This window comes from Coturnix japonica, chromosome 1 (assembly GCF_001577835.2).
Source record: "Coturnix japonica isolate 7356 chromosome 1, Coturnix japonica 2.1, whole genome shotgun sequence".
NCBI classification, from domain to species: Eukaryota; Metazoa; Chordata; class Aves; order Galliformes; family Phasianidae; genus Coturnix; species Coturnix japonica.
Window position 1 is genome coordinate 33,388,646 of NC_029516.1, and position 24,666 is coordinate 33,413,311.

General features: G+C 36.3%; 1 protein-coding gene across 1 annotated transcript in view; it reads left to right on the forward strand.

Annotated features, from left to right (window-relative positions):
* The window catches only part of TRHDE (thyrotropin releasing hormone degrading enzyme), a 208,118-nt gene extending 184,027 nt beyond the window's left edge, over nt 1–24,091 (forward strand). The window contains exons 16-19 of the mRNA XM_015855777.2: nt 10,649–10,816; nt 11,486–11,626; nt 15,464–15,545; nt 16,586–24,091. Of these exons, the coding sequence (XP_015711263.1) occupies nt 10,649–10,816; nt 11,486–11,626; nt 15,464–15,545; nt 16,586–16,729 (535 nt within the window). The 3' untranslated portion in view covers nt 16,730–24,091. The remainder of the gene's footprint in view (nt 1–10,648; nt 10,817–11,485; nt 11,627–15,463; nt 15,546–16,585) is intronic.
* Nucleotides 24,092–24,666: the final 575 nt, after the last annotated feature.

Genomic DNA, 24,666 nt, shown 5'->3' on the forward strand with positions numbered 1-24,666 from the left:
TTTGCATAGAGGTGCCACGTATCACCTTTATTCGGTTTAAACTGTTCTGAAAATAAAGCAGGGAATTAGGTGGTACTGTCTCCAGCAAGAAATGTTGGAGAGGTTTTGTGTAAAAAGTAAGTTAGGAGTATTTTCAAGATTATGGCATACAGGTCTAAATTGAGTTTGACTATGAAACCAAAAGTAAAGACTAATTTGCAACTTTTCCAACAATCTTTATTTGAGAAATAAGATGTTTCATACTGTGAAATAATTCACAAGAAACATATGCTAGAATGAGGCTAGTGAATTAGGCTTGTGTCCCAAGATCCTAATCAATACAAAAACAGTGTAATATTGAGTGTAAATGTTCATGTAAGTGTACAGACAGTAAACCATGTAAAGGGGGTTGTTGACTCTCTGGCAGCTACTTCAGTCAAATTTTGAATGAGCATAACAGAATGCCTAATAATTAATGCTGTATAAATGCTAAAATTCATAACTTTTTTGCCATGTTTTTAATCTATAGATTTTTAGAAGTTCTTATGATATGAGTTTCTCTTTTGCTTGAATAATTTCATTGTGGATAAAGTGTTGGGTAATATAGAAAAATACAGTGATGTCTAACTCTGTTTTACCAGTGTATGCCTGCAGTTTCTGAGGTTCCTACTAATTATATTTAGTCTGGTAGGTCCAGAAATTAATTACCAGCTACTCTTCACTGTAGGGTATTGAAATGATCATAATTATCAGTTACTGTTTGTACTTTGTAATTACATGTTCTTTACTGTGCAAATAATTTACCGCTGTTCATGAAGTAAAATAGTGGTCATTTATAATACAAAGCCAAAAGTACTCTCTGTATTTCCAGCATTATTTGAAAAAATCCATTAGATTTCCATTCCAACCATAGCAGTTCAGCTTTTCCTAAGGAATTAGTAAATAACAGTGATCTGCAACATGAGCCTCCATGCACAAAAGTGAAAATCAACTGTGAGGCTTGAAAGTCTTTAATTTGATAAGTGGCTTAAGTGTTGCAGTGGCTCATTTTTGGATGCCTGGCTCACTGGACAGAATCATATGTTTGGAACTGCCCTTCTTATGAGGAGATTTGATGAAACTAGTTGATTATTCTAGTCCTTTTCAACCCAGGCCATTCTATGAATCTATGATTCTAACAAATAACCTAAATCTTCCGTCTTTTAGTTTAAAACTGTTTCCCTATATCCTATCAATATCCCTATAGAAAGTCTGTCTTTCTCTTGATTGTAAGCTCCTTGTAAGTATTGGAAGACCACAATGGAATCTCCCCAGCACCTTCTCCAGGCTGAACAAGCCCAGCTTTTTCAGTCTGTCTCCATAAGAGAGGTGCTCTGATAATCTTTGTGCCCTGTTCTGGACCTGCTCCAATAGCTCTGTGCTTGTTCTGTGACCCCAGCCTTGGACACAACACTGCAGGTGGAGCCTTATGAGGGCAAACAAGAGGGGGACAATCCACTCCCCCACCCTGCTGCCATCCCTCCTGTGATGCAGCCCACGATACAGTTGGCCTTTCCAACCACAAGCACACGGTGCTGACTCATCTCAAGCTTTTTGTGTGTCGATATCTGGGGCTGGCTTAAGGCACCACAACACATTTCTCTAACTGAACTGTCTTATTTAATTAGCAAGAGAAATAATTCATCTCTCCTGCCTAAAGATGAGAGCATTCATCTGACAGAAGAAGGCTTGAATACCTGAAATATCAAGATTACTTATTATGTAAAGGGTTGGGAATACTCACTACCATCTTTAAAAGGAAAAATAAGAAACATAACTGAAGAAAAGCGTGGCTCTAGGTAGAAGCAGCAGTCCAAAAGCATATCATCATTTAAGTGGATCTAATAAGACAAGACATCTGGTTGTACTGGTCTAAGAATTTATATTTTAATCTCTACAATTGTTAAAATGATGCAGCTATTTCTTTTAGCTGAAAACCTGAGATCAGGTCATAACTTGAGGTTATGTACTATTATCTTTTTAGTCATGGAATTTAATTTTTTCTCTTCTAAAATGGCTGAAGTCTCTGAAAAGTTTTGCTTGAAAGACTGCATTGACTTCTGACTCAATACAAAGAGTAACATTTTTGCTCTGCCAACTTGGTATATATGCCATTCCTATACTGATGCACTGGAAACTTGAAGCTTCTGTGCTGATGTTTAGAAGAATATAAGCTTAGTTCAAAACATGTAAGCATGTTAAAATTTCCCTGGTAGTTTGAGAACATAAGGTTACTGGAATTCAGTCAACAGTAGAATGCTATACAAGAATCTACCGTTGGCTGAAAATTAAGATGTTTGCTTCTACCTTCATTTAACAGAGCTCATCCCTGTGAAGCTCTTTCATGTGTGAAGAAATATATTATTCACAGTCCTTAGATATAACAGCATTGTGGTTCAGCCTAAAAAATTAACAAAATTACCATACAATGCCTGCCTGAGCTTGAGAATCATCCTTGTTAACCCCTTTAACCTTCACTGCATTTCTATTCTGAAAGAAAAACTCATTTCTAAGAGGATTAGCATTTTCAGACATTTTGCCTTGGATAGACTGAGTAAATGTGTATTTCTGAGGTTCAGGAAAAACTGTATGGGTGAGCTGCAATCTGTAAACTCCTGACAGGAGATATCAGAACAACGGTTAACGTGCTAATACACAGTAGGATGTCTCAAATCGTAACTTATCCATAGACACAAGTGTGCTTTTGCAGAACTCCCTGTAGGTTGCAGGCGTGATTTTCATCCGGTTGCTGTTACCGTCCATTAGCTGCAAGTTGCCCCAAATGTATTTCTGCTTGCGAAATGGACTGTGAAGATATGCTATGTTGAGGATGGACAGGTTAGCATGAATATGTGAACAAGTGAAAAAGCTACTTTGAAGTGAGATGACTAATTTTTCTTTCAGCAATTAAAGTCATCCTTGTGTTCTTTTTTGGCTAGTGTTATGGTGGTGCAATTGTTTTGCTAATGGGCAGCAGTGAGCTGTGGGAGATGATTGTACTGCAACAGACTGAATTTCATGCTGATGTTTCTCTGAGACACTGAATGTCCAATGACACTGAAGTCATTGGAAGACCCATACTTATTCAGAGCAAATTTGGTCTGCTCTTATATTTTCTTCATTATAAATTTGCTATAAAATTACTATTTATTAGTGGCTGTATTCTAAATACAAAACCAAATTACCATAATTAATTGCTCTGGTTCCTCAATACCCCTGGAAAGCGTCTAATAGATTCAATTTTTTGATCTGGACTTTATGTCACCCTAAGAGATTTTAGATTTAATGCACTTTTTACATGTTTTTAATTATTTTGTCACAAGTGCCCTGATCAGATTTATTTATTTTTTTACTTAAGAATATTGTCTTGTTGATATCATCAATGGAAAACACTGGGAAGATCCAATATTTTAACCTTGTGTAAATTGAAAGAAATTCTGGTGTTTGTATGTCCAGTTTCTCTTGTCCTTGCACCTGCTATGCTGACCTTACGGTTGATGACAATCTACAAATTCTTAATCAGCATAACTAAGGTTTACTGTGTTATTTCATAAGCAGAGGCAATGTAAAATACTCATTTTTTGGTACTTTCCCCCCCTTTTTTTACCGTTCTGAGTATGCCTTTAATATACATTTTCTAACAGGAGATAGGAAGGCACTGGTTTTCTCTTCTATAATAGAAGCAGTGCTTACATTAATAGATAACGTTTGCAGTGGAGTACTGACTGCTGCACTGGAGTGAACTGAAGTCAGCATCCATTCTGTACCCCATTGGTCAATTAAAGTTGTGTTCCTCTATCTTAACGATTAAGGAAAGGCAGAGTTAGACAGACAGTGCTTAATGAAAATCCAGAAGATTGAAACCTCTGGTCTCTAACCAGTTCTAAGGACTTTTAAGGTACTGAGCTGGGAGAGATATGGAATGAGAATGTGCCATGAATTTTCTTGTTCCATCCCTGAGATATATGTCAGGAAACATACAGGTGTCTTTATGTCATGCAGATCAACCATTTTTATGGCTTTGGTTACTAATAAAATAAAATCAGGATCTTGGATGATTGTGTCCTACAACTCAATTACCTCATTTTATTTTTGAAGTGTAATAATGCATGTGTGAGCTTTTATGTTTGCTGTTTTAAAGACTTCATTTATTAACAATGGCTGTGACTGTTTGTAGCACTATTTAATTTTTTGTCAGTCATAAGAAAGATGCAAGTAATTGAGTAAGATGACTTCCCTCACATAATTTGAACAAAGACAGAAGTAACCAATGAGCCTTATTTGGGAATTCTAAATCCCCACACTTGCTGTGCAGAATTTATATTTACTCTGCAAGGGACAATGGATTCACGTTAATCCAGCTGCCTAAATTGACAGTCTGCTTACTTGGATGGACCTTTAACTGCTCAATGGAAATTCCACCAAAATAAAAAATTAAAAAAAAAAAAAAGCAAATTACATTGCAGGAGTGGTTTTAACATGTCTATAAATGATACTGTCCATAGATCTGAGGGATGGTAAATAGCGCAAATTACCAGTCATTAATTGAGATCAATTTCAATGAAGCCTGGCTTAAGTGGTAGAAAATCAAATGTTTTTTCAAACTAAGCATTTTTTTCTTTTCTATTCCTCCTCCCTTATTTTTCTCTCTGATGATTTGAGACATACAGTTGTGTTGCTTTGTTTCCCTGGTGTGCATTAGTGCTACCATCTTGCAACAACTTATAAGTGTACCAGAGTTTAACAACCTACATAAATATTTGTGGAAATGTGGTCACCAAATTATTTTTTTTTGCTTTTCTTCACAGGTTTGATACCCACCAGTTATTTTTTTTATATCATTAGTAGAAAACATGAAAAAAAAGAGTTATTTTAATTTTTTTCACACATGAATGTCTGATAAATATAAAACAATAAAATGCATCCCTTGTTCTGTGTTCTCAAACCTTAGAAGTTTTAATTACTGAAAAAAAGATGAGGCATAGTAATTCATGCATTTTGAAATGTTATTGGAGCTTTGCCAGCAAATGTCAACTGATGCTACTGAAATGATCTAGCTAATTAATAGGCTGCTACTACATCTGCATAGAATCTTGCAATCCAGTCAATAAAACTGTTTAAGGAGGAAGAAAGCAGTATTGAGTGTGCAAGTTAATCAAGTTAACAATTTGAAAGACCACCTGGGTAGTATGCCTGAAAAGTGGGAGGATCTAGTCTTGTAAAAGGCAGAACAGGGTTTTGTGGGGTTCAAGGAACATTTTATCTTCTGACTTCTGTGTGTGACTCCACCTGCCCTCCCCCCAAGAAAAAAAAAGAAAGAGGACCCTATATATAGCAATATATGCATCAGCAATAACTAGTCTGAGATCCTTAGAAGCTGCATAATTTCTTCTCCTATTTTTCAGGAGTGACCTCTCCACAACTCTGTAAAAAAATTGAACAGAAAGGACCATATTTTTTTGTTGCAATATATGTTCATAAAGGGCAAAGGAAGAACTATTTGTTGCTCAGTCTCACAAAGAAGTGCTTAACTCACCACTAAGACTGAAATCAATGGTGAATATATTCAGTGTGCTAGCACCATGTTCAGGTGTGGGATTTCTGCTGCAGGAGGGGCAAGGACCAATAGCAGTATGCATCACATGAGGTATTATATGTTCTCTGCAGGCCTCAGTCAGACCTACATGATTCCTGAAGGTCTGGGAATGAGGAGACGTGGTATTCATAGCATTGCCATCCTGAGCAGACATATAACAAAATAACAGAATCACAGAATGTTTTAGTTTAGAAGAGATGTCTGGAGGTCATCTGGGCTAACATCTGCCCAAGCAGGGCCACCTGTGACAGATTGCTCAGGACCACGTCCAGGCAGCTGTTGAAGGTTTCTAAGGAGGGAGACTCCACAACCTACCTGGGCAATGTATCATGTCAGTTAATATCCCAGGGATTCAGTGTCAGAATGGCAATTAATTATCAAGTCTATCACAACTCTGATTTGGTTTTCAAGAGAAAATTGTGCTCTTGATTTTCTGTCTGGATGTGTGCTGTGGCAGGGGACATTCCTCTCCTTTGTGTGCACCAGTGGTACTCCTGAAGTTTGTAATAGCAAATAAAAGTATAAATTTTGGGATTACCATCTCAGAAAATAAAATTTGCATGGTGCTGCTACTTGAAGCAGAATCTGGATTACCCATCTGCAAACAAAGTAATAATATTCCATTATTCCATTCTTATCTGGGCATTGTAACCTATTAAATAAGACTATAAATACAGTCATCAAGAAAAATAGACCGAAGTTAAATGTTAAATAGTTCCAAAAATAAAGAAGAATGTTTCTGATTAATTTTCTTTGTCAAATATTACCCTAAATGGTATTGAAATTTGTCTCTTAATCAAAGAAGCCTAAACTGTGTGCAATTACACTTTAAAAAATCAGAACACGGTTTGCCCAGAAGATAAATAATTATGGTTCAATTTTATAAATGTATCTCCAATTGTTAGAACATACTTTAAATGGGAGCAAGTATGTACCAATTAATTGTAACTTAGAAGATTATTCTTAGCTCATTGTAGAGCTTTGTTATTTGCTCTGGAGAAAAAAAAAAAAATCCCTATAAAGGCACAGCACGATTTTAATTAATTTTTTTCTAGCTGTTTAAATTTTCACTTTTTTTCCCCAAAGTATTTAATTTTTAAACATGAGCTCTGCTAGCCATATATTTCATTCTCAGAGTCATCTCTCTTAAGCAAGAAAAATAAAGTTAAGTAAATTGAATCACTGTTCAAATAAAAGCCATTTAAAGTGATGCTTTCAAAAGTTAATCTTTATTTTTATTCTTCTGAAGTATCCATCAATCATGTTAGTTCTTTAAAAATGAAAGCATCCTTGAAGGCCCAGATGAGGTTTAATGTAACAAGGGGATACGTTCTGCAGTGTTACTTCCTAAGCAGTACTGAAACAATAGTTAATTTTATCCACTTGATTCAGTTAATACAGTGGGCTAACGTTCCATGTGCTGATCCAATGGCATGGAACTGTGATTTTGGAAAAACATTTTCCATTAAGCTACATAATTTAAAAAGACTATAGACTAGGGAGGTTTTGCATGTTTAGATAATGATGAAATACTGGCCCATAATGATTTCAGAGGAGAAGGAGCAAAAATCTCTACACGTAGAGAAAATTCAATTAGAAGGCTCTCTGTTGAGGCAATAGTTAAAGAAAATTACTTTGGGGATATTCACATTTTCATAAACAATTTTCATTTCCACAAAAAAAAACCCACTGTCTACAGTTCTGGTTATGAAACTCTCAGAGGAGTAATTTGTAGCTTTTCATAGCTGTAAGTTTCATAATTTCTTGAAGGTAGCAATTTTAAATTCAATATTTGTTTTTATATCTTGGTTTGTGGGGGGTTGATATTTTTTTTCTTTCTGCACTGTCTTAATGACTTAATTTATTCACTAAAATTTTCCCTGGAGTGACTGCAATGCAGAGAGTATGATGCTCAAATTCAGTTGCAGTCACAGTAGTCTTTTTTAGCATTGAACCTGCTGACCGGACTGCAAGTATGGAATCAGAGCCATCACTTGTCTAAGTCCTTCTTCCTCCTTAGAGCATGCAATTGAGCCTATTGTCACTGAGTGCACTCCTGCTTAAATCCCTTCAGATGTAAGGAACATCCCTTAATATGGCCTAGCTTGGAAAGCCTATGGAGTTGATATGTTTTGTTGCAAACTGAAAAAATATATGCCTCATGAGTGAGGAATGTCAACTTTTCTGGGGTTCAGCGTCTGCTTTGAGTTGATGGCTATACCCAAAGCAAAGTGGCGGTCCCTCCAGCATACACTTCCTTCCTACTATAATGAACGGCACAATCAGCCTAAAAAGAATTGCCTTTTCCAGGTGCCTTATAGAGTATCTGTTGGCTGAATTGCATCACTTGCAGTAAATGAAAGTATTTCTTCTGGCAAAGCTCAGCAAAAATTACATGCGCTTTTAAAAAATGATTTAGTGTTTGTGTGTCAAGATATGAAGCCCTTCTGGCAGTGATATAAGTCTTGGCTGGGTTCAGTTGTTCTTCATATAGGATACCGTGTGTTGAGACAGATTTGGGACAATGAGTTGCTTGGTCCCCTACTTTCTTTAATTTAGCATTTGCTCTTATGTTTCTTTCCAATGTATTAAAACCTAAATCCCAAAATAAAAGGATATATATATATCCTTTTATATTATCCTTATATATATATTAGCTGGTAAGTAAGTTGTTCTTTAAGGACATAGAACCCAGTGAATCTGAAAATCATGGCATGATAAAAATTATCACTTTCACATTGTATGCTGTGTATGTGTATGTGGCTGCACATTAACATTACTGTAGCCACTGAACCATAGGTTTGACAGAGTTCCAGTTTTTAAGAAAGTGTTGACTGTCATCTCTACTAATATAAGCCAATGGTGGTACCTAACTATGTGCTGTATTAGTCTTTCTCAATTTCTTTTGTTCAAACATAGAGTCTTAATTTTCTATAATCAGCTATTATATACAATTTATTTTGCATTTGCTTTTTTAAAGAGGAACCAAACTGTTGAGACTCATTAATGCTTGAAATAGGAGATGATTATGTGGACAAGGATGGTGATTATGTGGGACAGCTGGGGATGGGAGTTGATTTGGTGATGGGAGAAAAGGAAACAAACAGATATTGAGCCATGCTGGGATCTGCACTATGGCACCAGTCTGCCCTGGCTAGATGGAAGAAGTTCATGGCAGAGGTGAGCCATTGCACCTCTAATTTTGCCTTAGAAGGCAATATTGCAAGTATGTGGTAAGTTTGATTAAATGTTCTGTATTACTAGGAATTTCATAACAGGTTACATTTTTCTTGAGTATTCTTTTAGCTTTGCTTTGGAGAATTTGCTCCTGAATAAGTTTTGGAGTTTGTCTGTGTAAAATGCAAAATACCTCAACAGTATTACAGGTACCTCTGAGGAAAAATTCTCCAAGAAGCAGCTCTATCTTGAGCTTTGTCCACTCTGCATAAGCAAAATTCATGTGGCAGTCTGCATCTGGACCTGCAGAGGCACATGCAGTTAAGGGTAGCAGAAAAGCAATAGGCATTAATAGCGTGAAGTTCTTTAGCCAGGAGGAGAAGGGGGTCCACTTGTTCTTTCCAATTTGCTTTTATTTAGTTTCATATTCTTTTTATTCTTTTTCTCAAGTATGGTCATAACTGTTAAGCTGTTGTGACTGGTTAACACCTTAGAGGCAACAACAATCTTCAGCCCTTCACAGTCACGAATATATGACCTCCTGCCTCCAGAAGTGATGAGCAGCCAAAACTCTGAAATATTAAAAATAAGGTTGTTTTCATTTTCCATGGATTCAAGAGTGATCAGAAGGATCAGCTGAAGCTTTTCATTTTTATTTTTACAAAAGCACCATTAAAGAGGGCTGACAATAGAATGTTTCCGTGAAAAGACTTTTTTTCTGGAGGTGAAATATATGAGAGTTAAAGAACTTTTTTGGTTCTTGAGTGACGTGATGTAGTCTGTGGTGTGAGACATTGGTGAAAATCTTTACATTCTGATGAAAGGTTCTTTCTGTGCTATGTAAGATCTGATGTCAAATTTTATAGTGAAAATTTAATTCTCTGTCTGACTGTATTAGTGCGCAGACACTGACAGAAACATTTTGTACTTCTGTATTCTCTAAAGAGGTCTTGCATGTGAAGTTCTAGAAGTGATTTAAGCCAGCCATTAGTAACTAGCGAATGGTATTTTGGTACGATTTTTACAAGCAGTAGGAGGGTGCATTTTCTGCAAATGACATGCTTCTCTGAGAAAGGGCTTTACCTGTAGGAACACCCTTCAGCTGGCAATTGTTTTAATTTCTATACTTATATAGGAAACGTAAGCAGAGTAGAAAACTGAAAGCTCAGCTGAGATCTTGTTAGAAGAAAATGGTATAAATGCATATCCTATACAAGTTCAGAATTTGGTTCCAAGAGGCTGTTTCATTCTTTATTTATTGTATTGGAGTAGCATATCATTTTACAACCATCCTATAGCATATTAGTTTTTGTATTAGTATTAATACTCTGAGTAAATGACCAGATCTCTATATTTCTTTACTCCTGAAAACATCATTTTTAGATGTAATTTTATTTCTTTACTTGTATGTTACTGAATGAGGATGGGGCACTTGGCAGCACAAGCAATGAGAGCTGATCAGCTCTCGTTTTAAAACCTCAGTAGTAAGGAAAGAAGGAGGAGTTTTGGCGCAGAGCCCAGCAGCAGGCTGATAAGATCCCATATTAATTTGCAGAGCTTATGTTACCTGTCCTGCAGGTTACATAATACATTACATGTTGATGAGCTGGACAGCCGTGATTTAGATTCTTCTGTCACTGTGACGGGGTTATGAAAGGAATGGCAAACATGCATTACCTATTTTAAAATCCATCAGAATGTCTGGGCAAGTTTTTTGTGGATTTAGGAGATGGAAATATAGTTTTGCACAAAAACAGTTGCAATTGGATTCTCCTAAAAGTAGTGCTGCTCTTCCTTAGTTTCCAACATCAGGAGGCTTCTTATTTATCTGAGTGCAATGGCTGATTTCTTTTTCAGAATCCCACTTAATGTGAGAGACATTGTCTACTGTACAGGAGTTTCACTGATGGATGAAGATGTATGGGAGTTCATTTGGATGAAATTTCACTCTACATTAGCAGTGTCTGAGAAGAAAATATTACTAGAAGCCTTAACTTGCAGTGATGACAGAAACTTGCTTAACAGGTATAAAAAATTATGTACAGATTTCTATTTAAATTGTTTCATGTTATTTTATTAGTAAACATGAAAAATAATGCATTATTTGATTTCTGAATTGTCTTATGCTCATTAGCAATGTTTGAAGTCTTATATATATATATATGTATAAATATATATTATTGGCATACTCATTTTGTAAATGTATTGACCAGTCTGATCTTATTGATTTCATAAAAATAGGCATGAAAGTTTCCACTCAGCTCTTACTGAAATATTTTGCATCCCTCCTGTTATGCGACCTTTAGAAATACCAGCATACAATACCAGCACTAAAGATTTTTCAGATTTATAGACATGTCTGGACTTTAGAAATAAACCACAAAAATTACTTGGAGACTTAAATAATTTGGCAGTGGCTATATTTTTTCAGAGTGTTTAGATGTGCTGTTGTTACTGTATGTGTTGACCAAACAAAAGTGTGCCCTGGTGGCGCAGTGGTTAAAGGCCTTGCAACACTGGGGCCCGGAGTTCGAATCCCCCCTGTGGCGCAAGTGGTAGAAGTGCCGCTCTGCTACACAGAGGCTCGAATCCCGGGGGCTGAACTCGATGATCTCTAAGGTCCCTTCCAACCCGCATGAAACTATGAAACTATGAAAAGAGGATTTTTTTTTTTTTCCTTTTTTCTCCTTCCAGACTTTTGAATTTGTCTCTCAACTCAGAAGTTGTCCTGGATCAGGATGCAATTGATGTGATAATCCATGTAGCTCGAAATCCACATGGAAGAGATCTTGCTTGGAAGTTTTTCAGAGAAAAATGGAAAATATTAAATGCCAGGTAAGATAAAAAATATATGAAATTTTTGTTCATTTTCTTGTTTTTGTATTGTATTGTATGTGTACGCATTTATGTGTGTTCCCAAACCAGTTCCATTCTCTTTTTCTGTGTATAGATATGTGTCTAAATATGAAGTACATACATGTAAGTCACAAATTTATTCATTCCTATCACACTTAGAAACTTTTCTCCCTTAACAATCACCTGTATGTATATGTATTACTGTATTGTGTCTGTGCTTAAGGTAATGAATTCCGCCTGTGTGTCAAATGCTGCAATTTTACTTCTATGTAGATAAAAAAGCAGTAGTTCCCAAAGGAACTGGTTTTAAGTCTGATAGAAAAAAATCGTTTCAAACACAGTAGTTCAACTACCATTGAGAGCATGGAGGGTAGGGAACAAAGCCAAACTCTTTTTGAAAATTTCTGTTTTCAGAAGGATTTCTGAAGCTTTCCTTCTGTGCTGTGTTTCAGTTTAGTTCTAAGTAACTGAAGAGCATCATTTGGAATTAAATATAAATGAACAGGAAGAAGATGGGTTTGCTCCTTACACCATGAGCACAGTGAATCCTTTGAACACATGCAACATCCTCCTTCTCAGATGCATAGTCAACGTTTGAAAATCATTTTTTTGATGAAGATCTTGATATTAATTCAATGAATGAGAAGTTTCTTTAGTTATTTATGAACAGCCATATGGTCTGAAAGATTTCACAGCACCGCAACTCATATTGACAGATTAGAAAGGCCCATAGCTCAGATGAAGTTCAAGTTCTCAAAAGCAGGTGTCCAAGAAATTAGGACCTGAGGCTAGGCCACCCTCATGGTTTTGGTAGATATGACCAAAAAAGTAGGAGAACTGTTCCATTCTGTGGGAAGTCTTCTATTATAGTACAGAGTATTTTAAATAATGCATTTAAAATGCGGTTTTTAATTAACTAAATCTTTATCCTTACTAAATAGATGCACAAATTTGCAGTGTTTCACATCATCAAAAGAAGAGTTAAGGAAACTCAGAGACTATGCAACTTCACTAAAAATTCAAAAACTTGTTCATGCTATTTTGGATAATATTTTATAGTATATTTTATAGGTTTTAGAGGAAGTTTGGCTAGGAAAACAAGTTTGAACTGAAATTTGGTTTGGAGAGTTTACATTGCAGGAACGTATTTCGTGAAAGCTATAAAACTACTGAAGAGTTTAAAAATTAATAGTCATAGAATAATAGAATCACTCCGGTTGGAAAAAACCTTAAGATCATCGAGTCCAACCACAACCTTACCATACTACCCTAACTATACTACACTAACAACCCTCTACACTGGTAGTCCTCCACTGCTGCTGGTGTGATTATTCTAAAACTGGACTTTTACTCAGAAAGTTCATGGCAAAACCATTATTATTATGCAACCCAGTGCAATTTATTATGCTTAGAGTAGCAGCTTGTATTTTCTTCTTCCTTCGGGGATTTATGTAGTGATTTATGCCTAAACTATTTGGGCCTCACTGAAAACCTGCTAAGGTCCTTTTTTTTTTTGTTGTTTTTTAATAATGAGAAAATAACAGAGTCTGTCTCTTTGCCCAGCACTGACTTTTTATTTCATACAGAGTTTGATCTCCAGACACAGTTCAGAGTCAACAAAAGGACTGTAGCAGCTTCCATTCACCCTGTGCAGTTTTTCTGAAAGGGACATCCGATGGAGTTTCTGTAATGGCCAAAGGATTCGATGCAGTGGAGTGAAGTGCTTCATGCAAGCTGTACTTAAACAGTGTTTATTGAAAATAACTTCAATCTGTAATTACAGATTAAAATCTTCTACAAAAGTATTTCAGAGCGAGGAATTGTTCTAACACTTTATTCCTTACAATCCAGTGAAACACATAATAAAATGCAGAATTAGGCTTCTGATTTAAGCTTGCTACATTACTACATTTATAAAATGCAAGCTTTATTGCTGAATTATAGCTCAAGTGTACTCTGTCTCAAGACATTTTTTTTCCTACCATTATAATTAATCATTTAATTTTATGTAAAACTATAATACTCTGTAATAAACATTAATATAATAAGGTGATATCTCTATGGTATTTTCAATTGAATTTACTAGAGAAGGTGTTGATGTATGAGACAATAAGAAATAGCTGAGGGCAAAATTATGCTATAATGATATTTCCTCTAACTTTAAAACACCGCATATCAAAGAATTGGAATGACAGCCAGATATTGTCGTCCGTTCTTATTTATACATTATGCTTGTATTCACATTGCACAGAAGATATCAATAATGTCTAAAGTCTTTAAAAGCACTCATGCTGCTTTTACTTAGGCTACTTACAGATTAAGGTGCCCAGTAAGTCTTTCTGTGAAGTCAGTAGAAGTAAGATTATAAGGATTTAAAAATTGTGAAAAAAGAGAACTGAAAACATTATGCTCAAATTCCTATTTGTTCATCGTGCGATACTTAGACGCGTGCACATAGTGTCTGTGTGTGAAAATTTACTTTGACAGTCAATTATAGGAATTCCTCCATTCCTCCATTTTATAATTGCTATTAGTGACTGACTTTAGAGCAAATATACATAATGGTTATTAACCAGTGCAGTTCTTGCCTCTGGATGACTCTATACACTAGTGTGGCTGAGGTTTTGGAAAGAGGCATGTACTTTCTGAAACACCCATGAGTGATTCAATTATTAGTGGTCATAGAATAAAATTTTTGATCCCTGTAGCAGTTTCCCTTCGCACAAGCACAAGATAGAGAGCAACACAGTATATACCTTCCTCAAGACAGAAGTTTCTCAAAAAGCAGCATTTTCTTTTTCTCTCCCTCTCTTATTCCTCTCCCCGTGCCTGTCCCTTGCCCTTTATCTCTTCCCTTTTGGAAGGACTGTCTAGCTTACAGTACCTCGGTATGTAAGAGTAATTAATTTCAGGCTAATAGAAGCAGAACAGAAAGCTGTGACTGTGCTACTTCATTTTATTTTGAACTCTCAATTCCTCTTCTCAGTCATTTTGTAAAAGCATGGTGTGAACTGAATTATTCCCTCAGATAAACCTAATTGCAGTGAGGTCTGTTGGCATTATTTCTGCATGTCAGACATGAGAGCTGAATTCCATATCTTCAAAACAGTCATGTTCAAATTAGCTACATATTTCTTTGGATATATGTGCAGATAAAGATAAAGATAACTATTTGTGAAGTGCTTCTTGCTGTGCTGAATGACAGCTAACTTGAAAAGAATTGCTTTTGGTTTACAATGAAATTGCGTTCACCATATTGAAGACATTAGGGAAAAAAAAACACAACCCACAGACTATTCCAACTTGTGATGCAAAACTTCAGGTGCGATATTGTTCGAGTTGCTTTATTTAAGGAGCCGAAAAACATTTGTGGAGAACAAGATGGAAGAATAGCATTTGAATGGCCAGTTTCAAAGCAGCTGCCCAGAGAATGCCATTGCTGATTGTTACTGAATATCCTACCCAGTTACAAATCAGCTTCTAAATATTCCTTACCCAAACTTTTGAATTTCCATTGACAAATTGGTTCTTTGAAGATGTTGCATGATAGCCCAGGGGATTATTTTAGCACTATTTAGCACTATTTATTATTTTAGCATTATTTTCTGTTAACATTGTTTATTTTAATTAAATCTCATCTGTGACTGAGGTTAAGCACATTCTGCTTAGTCGTGGTTGGCTAAAAGTTATCTACTATTGTCTTGGATCTCCAGAATTGATCCCACGTCCTCTCCCTTGCATAATAGAAGATTACTTTCTCATTTTTGTCTGGTCTCGCTCTTGCACTGACTTTGTACATCTTCTTTGCCCTTGCAGGTATGGAGAAGCATTATTTATGAATTCAAAGCTTATCAGTGGAGTCACAGAGTTCCTCAATACTGAAGAAGAACTAAGAGAGGTAATTTTTGAATGGCTTCCAGACCATGAGGCTGTTTTTATTTTAAGGATGAGGCAGGGCAGGAGCAAGAATGTTTCAGCAACTGCTAAAATCAGAGAAGCTGAAAAAAAGTGTGAAAAGGACCGTCTTTTTCACTTTTTAACCCATAGAAAAGCTGTTGAAAATTAGATTTAAATACACAAGGTGAATTTGGCGTCATCAGGAAACAAAAATTTGTTAATTGTGAATAACAGTCGCTAAACCTACTTAGTTTTATCCAAGTCAATATAACTGGCAACGTACTGTGCAGATCAGCCTTGCAGCTCTCACATAAAAAGAACAGTAATTCAAAGCACACCAGTGCCATCAGCTATAATAGCCCAGAGGCCAGGGCTATAATTTGAGTATACATGAGAACAGAGCAGAGGCTTTTTCACTTTGTTGAAAAAAGATCAAAGTTTTATCATAAGGGAAAGAATCTGTTTCAGGCATTCATCAAATGCATGCCTACTTGCTTTGTTGCCATTCTCTTCCCACTGTAACCAGCCGCTCCACTTCTAAACGATTAACTTGTATTATATCATCAAAAGGATTCTGCAAATCAATTTGGTAAATAAACTCTTGAGGTAAATTTGGTATAAAGTTTGGTTAAACCAAAGAACATCAAGGCTGCATTTTGCTGACATTTACAAATAAACCTGAATTAGAATCTTTTACAGTGCTCCCAGCTAAGTTTCTCCGGGTAAAAATAAAAGTTCAGAGCAGACCAGCTCTCTGCGCAGTGCAGCAACTGGGCTACAGTAAAGAAAGAGGAAATGGTATTAGTGTGATCCAACACTGACATGTCAATACCTTCCAGTGCAATTTGAAGCATTTACTTCATATATAATTGACAATCTGCTGTCTTATTACATTTCCTATTAAATCCTTCTATGTAGCAGTATGTATACTTCAATAGTGATTAAACAGATTTGTCCTACATGACTGACTTGTTTATGTAAACTGGAAATATTTACTTTCTTTGGTCCTTGCAAATTTAACCTGTTAAATTGTATTTCCAGCTAAAGAACTTTATAAAGAGTTATGAGGAGGGAGCTGCTGCCTCTTTCTCTCGTGCTGTGGAAACAGTGGAAGCCAATGTGCGGTGGCAAAGACTTTATAAGGAAGAACTATTCCAGTGGTTAAGAAAATCCTTGACACACTAACTTGTCTTTCCAGCTGAACTTTTAACCAGAAGCACTAAAAAAGGAAAAGAAGTTTAAGAAGTGTTCAGCATTAAAATCACGAAGACAAGATCAAATTGCAGGGAGTTTTCTTTTTTCTTTTTCTTAATTATGGGTTGGGTTTTTTTACACTGGGCTGTTGTGAAATTGTCAAGAAGCTTTTCAGAAGAGAAGGTCATGAATTCTTGTGAAATCTGATCCTCAGTGTACACAACCAAACATGATATTAAGTGGTGCATGTAAATGTTGAAGAAAAACTAGCAAACAAAAAACCCTTTGAAGACTATTTTGTGCATGCGTGTACCGTCTCTGCCTGTATTCTAGCATGCTTATGTATAACAGCCACATTTTGTATGTGAATTCCAGTTACATCAAAGGTGGGCATTATACAAAGCACAAAGACTTCTCTACGACAATCAGTGTTGCAATGAGCAAAAGGAAAGGAAGGAAGAAGAAATGCAGGATTATGACTTAGGGCAGTGTGAAATATAAATTCAGCTTTCCCACTAGGTGCCAATTAGTCCACCATTTAGACTGTTTTTTGATTGTCACAAAGGTACCAGCTCATTTTTTGAGTTGTGAGTTATTGTAGCTGCAGTTTCCATATTCTCATGTTTAAATTATCTTGGAGAGGAAGACAGAGAGAGAAAATGTGAGAAAAGGACATCGTTCATGCACTATAATTATAAATTTATTCACTGCTGATCAGTGAAACCATGTAACTTCAGCTGTGAACATAGTCGGTGTCTGCGAGGAGAACTTTTCATTGATTTTATAGAATCCATTAATCACTTCTTCTGAGCAAATTTACAAGGCAGTGATATTCATGATGGGTCACCTGACCTGTGCAGTAATAACTTACGCAGCTGATAATGCACAAATATTATAAGTAGACATAGGATTTAAATGGAAATTAGGAAAAAGAGGAGAATATTTTCCATCCAAAGACACAAAATTAACCAACAGCTCTCTCACATGCAGTAGACCAGCCTCGGTAGTGATTTACTGTGACAGACAGATCATATTCTCCATGTGGGCAGTGTCTTTGCAAATATGGGTTGTGCCATTTATGCCAGCTTAGAAGACTGAAATATGAAGAAAGAAATGTGTGTGTGTGTATGTATTTGTATAGGATAATACCACAAACACTGTTTTTCTCTTTCCTTGTATTTCACATAGGAGTGTTCTAAATGAGTAATACTTTTCTTACTTGCTGTTTTCTTTTTCCTCAGTTTTTAATCTGAGCAATCAGTGATGCAGTGGAAATTTTTAGTTGTACAATGCCCATCTGCACCATTGGTGTCATTCAATGAATATAAGACTGATTCATCTTAGGGTCAAACACTCTTCTCTCCATGATGGAGGAAGACAAACAAAAGATAATAAAACTACTGAGTGTACAGGGGGCAGGTTGCAGCCATTTCAGAGGGTGATTATAGATGCATAAAAGTGTTTCTTTACCCCAGCCCAGTCCATCTCAACCATCTGATCACATCATTGCCGATACATTGGAAACATGGTCAGACAAATTAGAGGATGCACATTTTATCTTGCTGTTTTTCTTCACAGGGCATGGAAATTGCTTTACATGATCAGTTTCTTAAGTTTACTGAGTAGTTTGTGAATTGAAATATTAGTGGGGAAAAAAAAAATAAAAAAAGAAGAAGCAAAACCCAGCATCTTCAGTTGTTATGAGTGGAGACAGTATTGATTTCTGGGCTCTCATTCCCATGGCTCTCTCTCCCTCAAGAACTGGTAAATATCTTATAACTAAGCTGTCCTACCACTGTCATGGGCGCCCACTTTGAGCCTCTTATTTTGTGTTTGTTAGTGTGCAGAGGGTACTGTTTGTGGACTAAGTGCATGAAATGCTTCAGTGATCATCTGCTCCAGGGTATGTCAGCTTGACCACGTATAATCAAAAGAAGAGGTAATCCTGTGCTCTTGTACTATTAACTCTTTGCCTTATAGTATCCCTAAACCTCTGTGCTGTGTTACAGCACTAGTGAACCTAGTGCCCAGAGATATTATTGTGTCCATGTTGAGTGACATCCTACTCCTCCTCCTATATATTTTACCTACCTCACAGGGATGTTGTGAGGCTTGACTATTGCTAGCAAAGCACTTGAATATCCTCTAAAGAAAGGCATTTAAAAGTGCAGAGTATTATTTTATGTGGTTGACCAAACTCAGCCTCAGTGCCACTGTGTAGCTGTCACATTTTTAATTTCTACTGAATTAAAACATATGTGGTTTTATTATTATAAAAACACAAGCTAAATATTCTTTATATTTGTAAGTAAGCCCAAAGTTATAATATCCAATGAGTGTGCAGAAAGCCAAGCACTCAAACATGAATTACTTTGGGGATTTCAGAGAAAAGAAAGGTGAATAATGGTTTGCCCATTTCAAATTCTGTTCAACATTGTCTTTGATGACTTTTGTTTTTCATCACCACAGACTAAGCCAAATACCTCCAGGCTGCACATAGAAGTTTTGGGCCTTTCCACTGATAAAGGGCAAACTAACGATGTGTTTCAAAGTTGAAAACTTAATTCAGCCTGTGTATTCTGCACAGTGCACAGACATTTCCATTGTCATTCATTAGAATTTAAGTTCTTGCACATTTATCTGGTTTTGGATGCATATTAATATTGTAGTGGCCTTGAGCAACTGGTCTGCCACAAATTTTAAGTCCTACATGTATCTATTATACATACCTATTGATGTATTGCTTATAATTTTTGTATTATAATGATGTTTGTATTAGTGCTCTAATTAAGGTTGACTTAGTCTTTCCCTTGTAATTCTCTATTCTTTTTATTTTTGTATTTTTTATTTATGCTATTTCACACTGGATCAGGATGAAATTTAAATGAACTAAATCCAACAAAATTATAGCTGCTTTTTACAATATTCAATCCCCCTGCATTTAATTACATGTCTTAAGACTTTTTTTTTTGTAAGAAGTTCCACACAGCTATGTGTGATACCCCATGGGAAACTCTAATAGTCTTCTTAAAAATTTATATCTATTTATCTGATAGATATTTTTTCTCCTTTACTGGTCCTTTCTTCCTTTGTCCTCATTTAATGATGGGCACATTTTTACAATTTGGATTAGGATTAGTAAAGCAAATACCCCAAACTCTTTCGCATTTTCAAATACAGTATTTAAATTTGTTCTTTTCAGTGAGAGGAGATGCTGTGAAATGTGAAACCTCTGTGGATGTGACCCTCATTCAAGCTTAGAAGTCGTTTTATAGAGATTCGATGAGGCCTTTGCATGACTTGGGATTCCGTGCACTTATTAATTCCTACAGCTTACTAAATCATATAGGAAGGCATAAGAACAGACTCAGTTTTATGCTGTCATAATAATATGGCAACCTATTGTACTTTTATAACACTGTCCACTACAGAAATTCACAACCTATTACTTTGTAGCTGGTAGAAATAATATTCTTATATCCTCTGCTGGCAGCTATTAAAGTGATAGTTGCTGCTAATTGTGACCAGAGCAGAACAATGAGGAAGCTTGCTTCTGAAATGAAATGTCACTTCTGCCATTACTGAGAGTACTTTGAACATTAAATTTGACTTAAGTTTGATGGAAAAACTTTGTATGTCATTAAGTTCTTTCAAATATGTGACCTTTGATGATCTTTTCAGTGAATATAGCAAGAATTCCAATACCATGATGGGATCTGCAGGTGAATTTTATGTAGCTTTTTGTCTGTTGTAGATATTTCACTGGGCTTTAGAGTGTCAAGGGAAATATCACCAGTGGTGCAGAGAGGAGTTTTCACAGCAAGGATCTTGAACCATACAACTAAACCTAAATCTAAATAACAAAAAATGAATGACGAAAATGTCATATGTATGTACATGTATGTGTGTGAAAAGTCTTCTGTAGAGATATTTTTCCCATAAAATATTAGTTAGTCTGATTCTTTGGATAGAATAGAGTGGATATCTGATGATGAGGTTGGCTTTCTTTAAGTACCTGTGTAACAAGGTCTTTGTTTTCCACATGACCATAGTCAATACTGCAGTCAGTGAAAATAGACTTTTTGTCAAATGTGAAACTTGCTCTTTGAGGGAAAGTAGTGTGGCTTTGGAAACTGATTATATATATAATCAGTTCACCACCACTTTCGATACAAGTACTCAGCATATCAGGCCACCTGTCCAAAAGCAGGGCTTACAGCTGCAGTGTCAGTATGAGTACAAAGTAGTAAAAGCACTGTCCTGCTGCTAAGCAGTCTGAATGCAGGCTGTTCTCCCAGCCTTAGGTGGAGCAGCCTGAAAACTGCCGGCTGTATCATCCACTGCCCGTGAGCCTGCCTGCATCAGGAGGGCAGCTGGAGTGCAAAGAATCTCCATCCAAGTTTCTGTCAGTTAGATGGCAGGGACAGAAGGTCTCTGCTGGCTATGGGTTGTGGATGGTCTTTGGAGATTAGCATGATTGCCTTGTGTGACCTGGGAAACAGGTCCAGCTAGTGAGACTGCATTGAATGGAAAAATCCAAATTCCTGCACTGCAGCCCACACAACTGGAAACTGTTGACCAAAATCTTTGTGAAGATCTCAAATATTGTAGTGTCTGTTGTTGAGAAATCATTTCAAACAGTCAAAAATACATAAAATTTTCAAATATGTATAAGAATTCAGACAATCCTTACAATATTTTTTGTTAACATTGAGAATGTGCCACAAGTTCAGCCTGTTTTCTAACATAGGATTTGGACAGTTGTCTTTACAAATTCTTTGTGCTAGTAGTAGTACTTACTGTACTAATACCACCAAAAAATTCAGGTGTCTGTACAAACCTGTGTGGCACTGGTGTCTGTTCAGTTCCCTTTTTACATTTAAAACTGCAAAAAAATGAGCCAATTTTTTTTTCCATGCAGCTACGGGAGCTTCTGCCTATGTTCAGACCAATACTGAAATCCAATAAAACCACTCTGACTTGAGTGAGCGGTCCCTGGTGATATGAGGAAATTTATTTTTCAAAGGGAAAGAAGGAGAGGAAGGGACCGCTGTGCGTGAGGATTTTTTACTGAAGGAAGGCCATATGTCCTGGTTGGAGCAGAATTTTAATGTCAAATATATTTTGAAGAATCTGGTGGAACAGAAGTTCATCTTGTGTCTTCATGCTGGCAGTGGAGGGTAGTTAACCTCAGAATACCCTTCGTAGTAACCCAGTTGAGGCTGGCTTGTATAGAACACTTTCTATGTGGAATGTTTTCAGAGAGACTTTTTGTTTAAGGAGAACCACTCTCAAGCACAAGTGCTGTGGATTCAGAGCTGGTGTCCTTTCTCAGAAAACAGCAGATATATTTTGCTGATTTGTACTGAGCAATTAAGTGTGAAGTGGTAAAGAAGTATTCCACAACACTTTGCTTGTGTTATGTACACTGTTTAATACGGAATCATGTTGGTGAAGAGCATGCAGATGGGCAGCACTGTAAAAGTATGGGGTGCAGCAGGGGCTGTGAGCCAGAAGGCCCCACCGTTTTCTGCTTAGCATCATGTGGATTTGCCCAATAAGGATGTCCCTGGCGCAATGGAGGAGGCCAAGAACTGAGATGCAGTGTCTGTTCCCACAATCCATTTTGATGCAGCTAATTTGTTCATCTCCATAGTTTCAAAGTGAAGTCTCGCTGAACTGCTGACACATATGTGGCCGTGGCTCCTCAGACAGCGCAGCGTGAGATAGATCCCTTGAAGTGACTGATGTGAACTGCAGCTGAGGATCTAACCTGTTGCTGCCAGAACAGCCCTGAGGTGCCTGCTGGGCTGGTGTACAGACTGGTTCACTTGTTTGTATGTACATTTCAGTAGCACGTATTTGATGACAGATTTTTTTTGTTTTTCTTTTGCTTTTTTTTTGTTAGAGTAATACTTTGTGATTGATTCCAGTGTGATAAAGCTTTATAATAATATGTTTGGAGAACTGCAAAATACCGTATTGTAAAGAGTAGGGGGATGACCCTCTCTTTCCTGCAGACAGTAGATTTCAGCAACGATGAAGTTCCCTGGACGTTCTGTGGAAAAATAATCTGAGCAGTTCCTAATGGAAATATCATTGTAATTATTGTATAACTACCCTGTACAAAGACAGCTTTATTATATGTGTAAATGTAATTTTGCTATGTTGTTTTTACGTTTGAGGGACAATAGACATCGGTGTGGAAGAGACATACAGCCTTATAAAACAGAGATTGCAGTTCCTGTCTGATGTTTTATTGAAAGATGTTTGTTTGCTCTATTTTTGCAGAAGATAATCTGAAAAGTAACGATCTACTCCACTACATACATTTCAATGACATAATAGACTATAATATTGAAAATAAAGGCTTGATAATAAATTGCATTTTTCCCCAAGAGACTCCACACATAAGATCTTTTGGCATCCTAAGAAGAAAGAAAAAGTCCAGCAGCTATTAATGCTGGTTATAATGGATGAATCCCTCTATTAATTCTGTCTCAGCCTTAGATTAATTCTGAATACTGTAATTAGAAGAACATATTTTTCCATCACTTCTCAAATCTGTATTCTTATGGAATTCAGTTCTTTGTCAAGTGAGAGGTGGAGCTCGCTCAGCTGAGATACAATTCACTGATGGTTTCACACAACTAAGTGTTTGCAAGATCAGAATGCCATTTTCATTTACAGGAAACACAGATCATTGCGTTACGTCAGTTTTGTCTCTGTGTACCAGCTATGCATGCATGTATAGCTTCTAATTCTGGATCATTTGCTTTGACAAAGCTTTCATTGCTTATTCATACTTAGACCTCTCACTCAAAAGTTTCAGCTCAGCAAAGCAGTTGACCACAGCTCAGCCATGTATGTAGGCAGGAAGGCAGTCCCCCTGATTTCTGTGAAGTTAATCATGTGATTCTAATTAATTAAAGTTGGTGATGATGTAGTCACTGGCTTCAAGCACAGAATATAGCAATGTGGTTTTGCTCAATTCAGATTTGCTAGTTTCTTTTTATTGAGCCAACTGCTCTTCTTGCCTTTTCATTTTTATAGGAAAACATATTTTGCATATAAAGAGAAGACACTAATTGATTCTCAGTTGTCTTAAAATGCCAATTTTTAATAGGGATCTTTAAAACATCCTAGGATTTGGGAATATGAACGAAATTATTCTTACAATGTTAGTTAATGAATATACAACACTGAGCAGCAAATGAAACCACTAACAAGATAAAATATAAAAATTTATATTACAGTTGACCAGAAAAGTGATTTTCTATGATATGCCTTCAAAAATGACTCTATAAATATGAGCCCAGAATGTGTTCAACATAAAATTCTATTCCACACCAAGAACTGAATACACGGAGTTTTTTTTCTTATTTTTAAGTGTGAAGCGTTCTCTTCTGTATTTTAAGCAGAACAAATTTGAATTTTGTCTCTGATAATAAAATTTTGTACAGTAATGTGTAATTCATCACTGCCTTAATTTTCTGACATGGAGACACAGCTAAGATAAATAATACCCAGCCTTTTGATTATGTTCCCATTTCAGCTGAGATAACAGTTTAATAATGCTGAATAGATACACCAAGGTTTTACAAAGGAAAACATGCAAGAAAATGTATATTTTTGACAAGAGAAATTTTTCAAAGCATTTAAATGCTGAGGGTAGTAAAAAGCAGAAATCCTGAGAAAACACAAAATTTGGGCTTGGAATTATCCTTAAGCTGAGAGTGGAATAGAGAATAGTGCCTGTCTTTTGTGCTTTACCAATTACGTAAATTTCGAATAAGCGAAAAGATCTCTTCATTGCTAAAAGTGATTTCAACTGGAATGCAAATCAAATGATTTTTTAATAGGGTGCTTAAATTCAGGCTATTATTTTCCTTTTTTGAAGAACAGTTTTCAGTTACAATGAGATATGA